General features: G+C 46.2%; 1 protein-coding gene across 2 annotated transcripts in view; it reads right to left on the reverse strand.

Moving 5' to 3' along the window:
• Positions 1-9,716, reverse strand: part of Fam227a (family with sequence similarity 227, member A) — a 48,432-nt gene extending 38,716 nt beyond the window's left edge. The window contains exons 1-3 of one of the 2 annotated variants that reach the window (XM_013511491.1): positions 9,374-9,716; positions 6,057-6,292; positions 3,310-3,392 (exon numbers count right to left, since the gene is read on the reverse strand). In XM_013511491.1, coding sequence (XP_013366945.1) covers positions 3,310-3,392; positions 6,057-6,198 — 225 coding nt within the window. In that variant the 5' untranslated portion in view covers positions 6,199-6,292; positions 9,374-9,716. The remainder of the gene's footprint in view (positions 1-3,309; positions 3,393-6,056; positions 6,293-9,373) is intronic. The other variant, XM_005379262.2, reaches the window with a different exon arrangement.
• Positions 9,717-9,765: the final 49 nt, after the last annotated feature.

Below are 9,765 nucleotides of genomic sequence, written 5' to 3' on the forward strand. Positions count from 1 at the left end.
GGAGGAGGAGAGGGTCAGAGGAGGGGAGGGGAGGGAAAAGGAAGGGAGGGGTGCTGCTGAAGCGAGCCCAGACTGGAGGGCTGGGAGAGCCGGGAAACATGGGCTGAGGTTTATCTCATGAGTCCCTCTCGCTGTGTCTGGGGACATTGTATGGTGACACAGGAGTGAAAGAGGCCAAACGCAAGACCTATCATAACGGGGGAGAACAGAGAGCTGGTGACCTGATAAATCAAGCCGAGGTCTCCTGCTCCAGTGGCCACAACCGTAATGCAGACAAGAAGGTGACAGGCGCAGACCAGCGGAAATAGGCGGCCTGGACTTGGGCCTAGATGGCCAGGGCGTGACCTCCGGGATGGAGGGATGCAGTTTTGGGCAGGAGCTGGCCCACAGCACACAGGATCCCCGAGGGGCAACGCTTCATCACTGTAATCCTCCCCCTCACAGCTGCCATGCACAAGGGGGGCGGGGGACTCACCGGGCACAGCGGGAACTGACAGCAACATACCCCTTACCATGTGTCCTCGGCAGTGGCTTCTCAGGCAACCTTGCTGTGCTGCTCACAATTTCAAATATACTCGTCTAGGAGATTTTTAGATTTATGCCTCAGATATCTTAAGGACAGTTTTTTAAAACAAAAATAAAAACCCAAATATATCTTGGTGCCAAAACCAAAGATAGCCAAAAAGACGGAGTGTTCTGCCATCTCTCAGGAGCCATGCCACACAAGTGCCTCTTACCCACTCCTCAGAACTGCTGCTTCTCACAAGCCTTTGCAAGAGAGAGAGAGAGAAAGGAGGGGGAGGAGGGGGAGGGGAAGAAGAGGGGGAGGGGAGGAAGAAGGGGAGGAGAGGAAGAAGGGGAAGGCAGAAGGGGGAGGGGAGGAGGGGGGGAAGGTGGAATTGTTGGGGGTCTTATTCTATATTTTCTAAAATAAAGCTAGGTGTGGCAGAACACACTTGCAATCCCAGCACTCTAGGAGGCTGAGACAGGAGGATCACAAGTTCAAGCCCAGCTTGGGCAATTTAGTGACTTAATGAGACCCTCCCTCAAAATAAAAAATAAAAAAGGGCTAGGGTTGTAGTTCAGTGCCAAGCCCTGGGTTTAATTCCCAATATTGCCCCCAAATAGTGAATCAAAATTAACCTTCAGAATTCTAGTTTGTGGCCAAACATATAAAGAGCTCAGAGCCAGAATTCTGTCCTAAAAACTAAAAGGCAGAAGAAACTGAAACAACTTATCTTAGATCTTTTGGAGAACTGAAGTCATAGGGCAAATTACTGCCCCCTTAATAACTTAATTTTAATTCTTCTACCTGTAACTTAATTCTGTATTTGATGGCAGGGTAGTGGTCTTTCTCATGCAGCAGTAAAGAACAGCTTCACCTGAATGAAAAGCTATTTGATTACAGTACATGTATCAAAATTTAAAATTTTCTACCTAGGTCTCTACTGTGCAGAAATGCTTGCAAATGCTTCGGCAGCACCCCTCCCTTCCTTTTCCCTCCCCTCCCCTCCTCTGACCCTCTCCTCCTCCACCCGCTTCTCCTCTTCCTCCTCCTCCTGCCAGTTCATGCCCCTAAGCACCCTCACCCTTCCCACCTGGTGTCTTGTTTTCTACCAAGTTCCTCTGCCCCAGGGTTCTGACCTCCTGATTTGCCTTCACAGTATCAGCTTCCCATTCACCACCACTTTCCCAGGACTGACTTTTGGGGTCTGTTCAGCTGTTAAAGTCAGTCTTTTTGTTTGATTTAAAAGTGTTAAATACAGGGTGATGCATGCTTATTGTAAAATATTCAAACCGTCCATAAGCATATAAGTAAGAGGTGAAAGTCACCTTCCCCATGCTCCTCCTAGGACTAGCCATTGCTATCCACATGGCATGTGTCCTCCAGGATGTTTCTGGATCATTCTTTGTCTGTCTGTCTCTCTCTGTTTCTATTATTATAACCAGGGTCATACCATAGATATTGTTTTATAACAATAAATGGGAGAGACAAGTAGATACAGAAAATCACAACTCACTTGAACAGACGCCTCCACAGGAACCAGCAGGAAAAACTAAACTATCACTGATGAATTGCTGGAGGTTCCGGGATCAAAAAATTTATTCAAAAGGATCACAGTCCTAAATGTAAAATGGGGGCTGGGTGTGGTGGTGCATGCCTGTAATCCCAGCACTCGGGGTGGCTGAGGTAGGAGGATCACCACGAGTTCAAGGCCATCTGGGACTGCATCGTGAGTCCAAGGGCAGTCTGAACTACCCTGTCTTAAAACAAAACAGCCAAGTGTGGTGGCACACACCTGTAATCCCAGCACTCAGGAGGCTGAGGCAGGAGGATCCTTGTGAGTTCGAGACCAGCCTGGGCTACAAAGTGAGCTCAAGTCCAGCCTGAACTGCGTAGCAAAACCCTGTCTCAAGAAACAAAATAAAACAACAAAACAAACAAACCAAAAAATAAAATGCTAAATTATAAAAGGCCCAGAAAATAGCATAAGAGAAGACATAGATGACCTTGGGATTTTTGATGACTTTTTAGATATGACATAGAAGCACAGTCCATGAGAGAAGGACTTGAGAAGCTGCATTTCATTAAAATAAAAAGTTTCCACTATGCCAAAGACACTCTCAAGGCAATGAAGACAACCAATAAACTGGGAGAAAAAATTTGCAAAAGATATCACCAGCAAAGGTCTGTTATGCAAAATATACAAAGAACTCTTACAACTTAGCAGTAAGAAAACAACCCAATTAAAAAATGGGGAGCTGGGCAAGGTGATGTATGCCTGTAATCCCAGTACTTGGCAGGCTAAGGCAGGAGGATCACCAAGAGTTTGAGGCCAGCCTGGCCTACATAGTGCTACCCTGTCTCAAAAAAAAAAAAAAAAAAAAAAAATAGATCCAAGACCATAACTGATACCTTACCATAGAAGACATTCAGACGGTAAATAAGCATGTAGATAGATGCTCCAAATCACACAGCCTCAGAGAAATGTAAATTAAAATAACAAGATTGCATTCCATAAATAGTAGAAGAGCCAAAATCTGTAACACCAACACCAAATGCCAGTGAGGACAGGGAGCAAAAGGAACTCTCATTCATTGCTGGTCAGAAGGCAAAGTGGTAAGGGGGAAAAAGAGCTGTCCACTTTGAAAAAAAAAAAAAAAACAACTGCAAACCTTAGAAACCTTAGCTGTGCAAATATGCTTGCCAATGAATGGATACCCCACCCCCAAGTATGGCCACACCCTGATGGTCAGAGGCCTTTCCTTCCCAGAAGCCTTGTCTCAGCCCCAGCACCTGTAACTCACCAGGCTGTTGGCCAGTGGGTCAGGACTCGAGTCCATCTCAGTGATCCTCTGGTTCACCTGGGGAATGGATCCGATGAGGCACCCTGGGAGGGGGTCTGCTAAGGAAGCTCTCAGGGAAAGGATTACACACTACATCCTCCCACTTCATTATTTTGTCTATAAATGTTCACATTTTTTTTTTTATGGAGCTGAGACTGAACCCAAAACCTTGAGCATACTAAGCCAGCGCTCTACCATTGAGCTGAGAGTGGATTGGGGATTTAGACCCCAGCCCACTACACTTCACCTTCGTGGTTTTTTATTTTTGAGACAGGTTTTGCTTCATAGTACAGGCTGGCCTCTAATTCACAGTCATCATGCCTTAGCCTCCCAAATACTGGCATTTTAGGAATACCCACCCCACCTGACTACACTTCATCTTGTTTTAAGTGAAGTGCTTTAAACTGGGCATGGTGCCACATGCCTGTAATTCCAGCACTCAGGAGGCTGGGGCAGGAGGATCCTGCAAGTCTGAGGACAGACTGAGCTACATAGAGAGACCCTATCTCAAAAAAAAAAAAAAAAAAAAGAGCTGCTTTATAAATTATAAATGAAAGAAGACCACATTACAGGCACTCTGGGAAGTATGAAAAAGGAAACATTTGTGCTAACAGTTCTATTAGGATCTGGAGAAATTTCCTTCTGAGATTTTTTTTTAAATTTTAAAAACTATTACAGTAGGGGCTGGGGATTTAGCTCAGCGGCAAAGCGCCTGCCTGGCAAGCGCAAGGTCGTGAGTTCGGTTCCTATACCAGAGAAAAACCAAAAAAAAAAAAAAAAAAAAAAAAAAAAAAAAAAAAAAAAAAAAAAAAAAAAAAAAAAAAAAAAAAAAAACTATTACAGTAAAAGACACATTGCTGTGAATCCCCCTCAAAACATCAAACACATTTATCCCATCATTCTTGCAACTTTCTTTTTAAAAAATTTTATTAGTACATATTTGCAGTACACAATGATCACGCTCATCGTGGGCAGCTGGTACACGGACATAACTCAGCTTCATCTTTTCACATCCCCTCTTCCTTCCAGTCCCCCTCTCCCCAGCATAACTCTAACCTCAGCAGATGCCTGTTGTACTGCCCTGACTTCCGCCATTATTGTCAGCATTTTCCATATGGTTAAACAATCTTAATAATTATTATTTTCAACGGGATTATACTAATAATCCATTTAAAGGACAGGCCTTAATACACTCAGCTGCCTCTTGGCTACTGAATATTTAAACTGCCCGCAACTTCTTGCAGCTCTTAAGTAACGCTTGGATGCCAGAGTTGTGCAGAGAGCTGTCTCTGTATTTAAGAATATTTCAGGTATTTTTCTTTTAAAAAAATTGTTACACGTACATGCTTGCAGTAGGTGCAGCTTACAGTCATCTTGGGGAGTGGGTGCGCGCTCAGAATGCAGCTTGTTTCTGTTTTGCAATCCTTTTCCTCTTCCCTCCCCCATCCCTCCCTCCTCCTCCAAATCCCCCATCCTTTATTCTTCTCATTTATGTTTTGTCTCACTCGACTGAGAGATACCATATGGTATTGAACCTTGTGTCTGGTTTATTTCACTCTGGAATATTTCTTTAAGAGAGATTTTCAGGTGAGGGACAGCTGAGTCAAAGGGTATCATGACCCTGTTTGTCGCTGTTAAAATACGCTCATTTCATTGGTACCCCCTTGACTTCTGCATTTCTTTCTGTCTGAGCCTCTGCTGGCTTAGGATACAGCCTTCATAAAAGCTCCATAATCCTATCTCTCCTCACTGCTCTCAAAGAGGGCAGGCTTCACGCTCCCTTCTATTACCCTCAAGTGGTCTCACCGATCGAGGACACTTGAGAAATGAGGACACCAAGAAGGGACATGATAGATCAGAGAAAAGGAAATGCACTGGTGAGGCTGGGATGAGCGTGGGATTAAGAGGCGAGACGGGGCATTAGGAACAGGCCGAGCAAAATGAGCCCCTGTAGCAGATTCAGATGGGCTCATGCTTCGCTGCGCCGCCGGGAGAAGCGTGGCAGAGAGGCGAGCAGGGTGAGGGTGCAGAGTGGTCCGCGCACTTTGCCTGGTGCCTGCGTGCCTGATGATGAGACGGGAACAGTCCCGGGTTATTTATAACCTGAGAGGGCTGGAGGGGCGGGGGTGGGGGCCCCAAGATGGCGTTCTGTGATGCTGGGATGTGATTCAGAAGTGAGATCAGAATCAGTGAAGACAGGACCAGGGAAGGTGGATGCGGACAGACCCCGGATGGTACGCAAAGGAGCAGACAGAGGGCCCAGGCAGAAGGGCTGGCAGGGGAAAGAGGCGAGGTCAACCAGAGTAAAGACAGAAAACTGGGTCCCAAACTCACTTCTGCCTTATTCTTTCAGCAAATACCTCCAGGGCTTCCTCCTTTTGGACTCTTTCTGATTATACCAGCAACAGAACAAGTCAGGCTGGTGATGCAGCTCAGTGGTAGAGCGCTCGCCTAACTTGCGTGAGGCCCTGGGTTCCATCCCTAGTGACACAAAAATAAAACAAAACAAAAACAACTCAAGTCACTCCTTTGCAGTCTCACATTCTTACAGAGAAGAGGTTTAAGTACTTGAAAAAAAATTAATGGGCACATATGGAGGGGGCTAGTAGGTAACTTGCATTATAGACATAAGCGCCAATTATGCCTCTGTGACCTAACTCAATTAGGTGCATCTGGTCTGGTTTTCAGCACCGCCCCCGCAAGGATACTGGATAGCTCCTCCTCTAAATTCTTCCTCACAGCACTTTCCATTGCCTTCCATGCACTGAGCGAGAGCCCCTGCTGCTCAGCCAAGGGTATCACTGGGAAGAAGGTGGCGTTGATGATATCCATCTGCTTGTTGTAGTTCATCGTCCAGTTTCGTGTCAAGTGGCAAATGAAAAGTTCCCACGTTTAAAAGCCTCTCATTTCCCGCTCCAGTCTTGTTCTCTGTCTAATCAGCTTCCTGGAAATCACAAATAGCATAGAGCTGTTTCAGAAAACACAAGAGGAAAAAAGACCAACAAGGTCACCTGTTAAGCAGGGCTGATGGCCAAACGCATGACCCAGGCCTCTGTGGGGACGACAGGCTTCTGTCTGGGAAGCCCATTCAAGGAATAGGTATTCATTTCTTCAACATGTGGGCGCATGCTCCACCCAAGATTAAAAACTGTTCTAGTTTTAAAAATAAAAAGACTAGAGTACTGCAAAGCCCAGGCTTCCAGACTACCCAGCCAGCAAGCCTGTTTCCAAACTAGAAGTGAAAGCAAGGCTCTGTCACTCTGAGACTTAACTACAAAGCAGATTTGGAGTGGATGACCCCAAGTCTCCTTCCAAATCTCTGATGTGCTGATTGTAGGTTACAGTGCCCAATTCCTCAGCATGAAACTCTCACTCTACCTGCGCTTTCTGCTCCCTCCCAGGAAACTGGCCCCATCCCTGCCCTTCCTCCCTGGCTATAGAACACTCTGGCCCGGCTGCTCTCCTGGGTCCTTGTTTAGTGGCCAAGACTCTAACACTACCATTTCTTGGCCCCCCATGTCCAGAGCCAGTGTTAGTGGCCTGGTTATATACAGAAGTCAAAGCTTAGATCCTATCCTCAAGCAACTCACACATAATGGAAGGGGGAAAAAAAGATCAAGTTTGCTAGAAAAATTAACCCAGGTGGCCCCTCATCACTCCTCTCTCCCCTGGCTCATGCGTGGTCCCCATCTCTTCTCCCCAGCCATGCATTTCACACGCCTGACCCACAGAACTTCTTCCTGGCCCCTGACCGTGTTTTACTCTGCACACATCTATGCCTTTCATCATCCTCTGCGAAGCCCAGGGTTCCACTTTCATCTCTCTATTTCAGCGCTTAAAATATTGAACTACAATGACTGCTTCTACATCTTTTTCCATTAGGCAATTTGCCCCTTGGCGGTTAAGTTCATTTCAATATTTGATTTCTTTTAGCCTCACTTACTACATTGCTTCTGAGTCCAAAGTCGGATGGATCATAGGAAAGGCTGGCCCTGCCCCAGGTCAATACCCTTTCTTGTCCTCTGCTTCCAGTCATATAAGCAAAGGGGAGAAGGGTAGGAGGAGGCAGGTGCATTTTAGGGCTTCTCATTTTCCTCCCACCTGCTCCCCAGAGTGACTGGAAAGCTACAACACGTTTTCTGAGAAGCCAGGCTTAGGTGACTCTGTCAAAAGCCTCCTGACTCAGCTTAACATTATTACACTAATGGGAGGCTTCAGTAGCATGCTTCTTAAGTGAAATGTTTAAAATACACACTCTGTTCCCTGATGAATTTTTCATCAGAACATTTAAGGATAAGTATTTTTTAAGGCCTGATAAGTTTTCCTGTCATTACTTGATGAGAAGGAGGAAGAAAACTAGCTTCACTGAGTAGCGACACTGTAGCAAGCACTGTGTTACATCCCAGGGCAGAGGAGGGGGAACCTTCTACCCTCCCGGAGCACAGAGTCTTGGGCAGGAGAGATTTCAGTGTCCCCTACTGGAGGTCGGCATATCCTAGCATGTGAAAACAGTGACTACTGAATATTCCCCACCAGCCAGCAGTGTGCTTGTCCTGGGACAGGATGGTGAGATGAACCAGACTCGATCACTAATAATAGTGCTTACATGTACTGGGAAAGGGCTGGCAATAGAGCGCAGTGGTGCAGTGCCTACCTAGCACGTGTGAGGTTATGAGTTCAGTTCCCGGTACCAAAAAACAACAACAAAAAAAAATCTACTGGGGAAAGATTTGTTAAAGTCAAATAATTACATAGGTAACTATAAATTCTAATTCATGAAGGATAATTATGAATCATAATAATGGGTACCTGTCACTGTTGCTTCACAGGGAGGTGCACGGTGCTATGGGGGAGTCAAGGTGCTGAAGGAGGAGCAGAGTTCACTGGATGGAGTGGAGGGGAGGAATCTTACAAGCAGAGGGCAGCAGAACTGGAAAGGGTAGAAGAGGCTAGACCTGTGCTGCCCATCACAGAGAACACTAGACACATGTGACAGCTGACCCCTTGAATTGGTTAGTGTGACTGAAGTTAAATTTTATTTTACTTAATTTAAATCCAAAACCTGAGGGGCTGGGGATTTAGCTCAGCAGCAAAGTGCCTGCCTGGCTAAGCGCAAGGTTGTGAGTTCGATTCCCAGCACCAGAAAAAAACAACAAAAAAAATCTAAAACCTGAAACAGTATAAAATTTAAAATATTGATTAAATCTGAAAAGAGCATATTGCATTATGGATATATGGCGTTAAATAAAATATTCAAATTAATTCTATTTGTTTTGTTTTGACTTTTATCTTTTTTTTGAAGCAGGGTCTCGCTATACAGTTCAGGCTGGCCTTGAGCTCACTTTGGAGCCCAGGCTAGTCTTGAACTTGCAACGATCCTCCTGCCTCAGCCTCCCAAGTGCTGGGATTAAAGGCGTGTGCCACCATGCCAGGCTTTTCTTTATCTTTAAAAATGTAGCTACTCGTGATCTTTATGTATATCTAAAATGTATCAATAAAATCTAAATTAAAAAATAAATAAAATTTTTAGAAGACAGCTAAAAAAATAAAATAAAAATGTAGCTACTAGAAAATTCCAGGTTAGGTGGTCTGCTGTATGTTTCTGTTGAACAGTGCTGGGCTAGACAGTGCAGACTCTGGGTCCAGGACACACAGCTCTCCTCTCTTTGATGCAGTGTGGTGTAGCAGGAGGAGAACTGTGCGTGGAGACAGAAATCGGGGATCTTATCTCTCATTGCCCGGATGACCTGGGGTACCCTTTAGGGAGCCAGTAAATATCTCCTGAATGACCCGAGTTCCTTCGTTTACCACATGGCGCCAACAATACACGCTATCAGGACAGTAGGAGATCTGATTCTCCAGTTCTCTGCCCCTGGCTCTCCGGGCGACTTCGAAGTGGTCCGGGGCCTCAGTTTCCCTGGCTTGGAGAAGCCGAGAAGGGTCAGGGCATGAGGAGGGGACAGGCCTGCCCCGAACCCGTGCGCTGTCGGAATGGGATCATCGTCCGTCTGGCAGTTTGCCCTACCTGAAAGCATGGCAGAATCCGACGAATTTGTGACGGGTAGCGCCACTGGTTCCTCAGGGGACCCCACAAAGTTCTGGATGGGCACCTGGTACCCGCTGCCCCACATCCACCAGGAAGGAGTGGCCTTTGCTTTGGAGGGGGGCGTAGGAGATGAGTCGGGGAGAGGCCCATTTTGCTACTATGACCATGTCTGTGTATTCTCTAGGCAACGCCGGGCACGCTCACTAGTTTCACCTTTTCTACAACAATGGAACCTTTGCCTGCTTCAGCGGTGTCCGCCGTACGCCGTTACCAGGGTGACCGCCGCCGAAGGCTTGTGGACCAGACCAACGCATTTGTTGGGGGGAGAGTGTAGCTTCCCGTCCACCCTATAATACGGAGATGCAAAGTAC

This window comes from Chinchilla lanigera, unplaced genomic scaffold (genome assembly GCF_000276665.1).
Source record: "Chinchilla lanigera isolate Chin_1 unplaced genomic scaffold, ChiLan1.0 scaffold00012, whole genome shotgun sequence".
NCBI classification, from domain to species: Eukaryota; Metazoa; Chordata; class Mammalia; order Rodentia; family Chinchillidae; genus Chinchilla; species Chinchilla lanigera.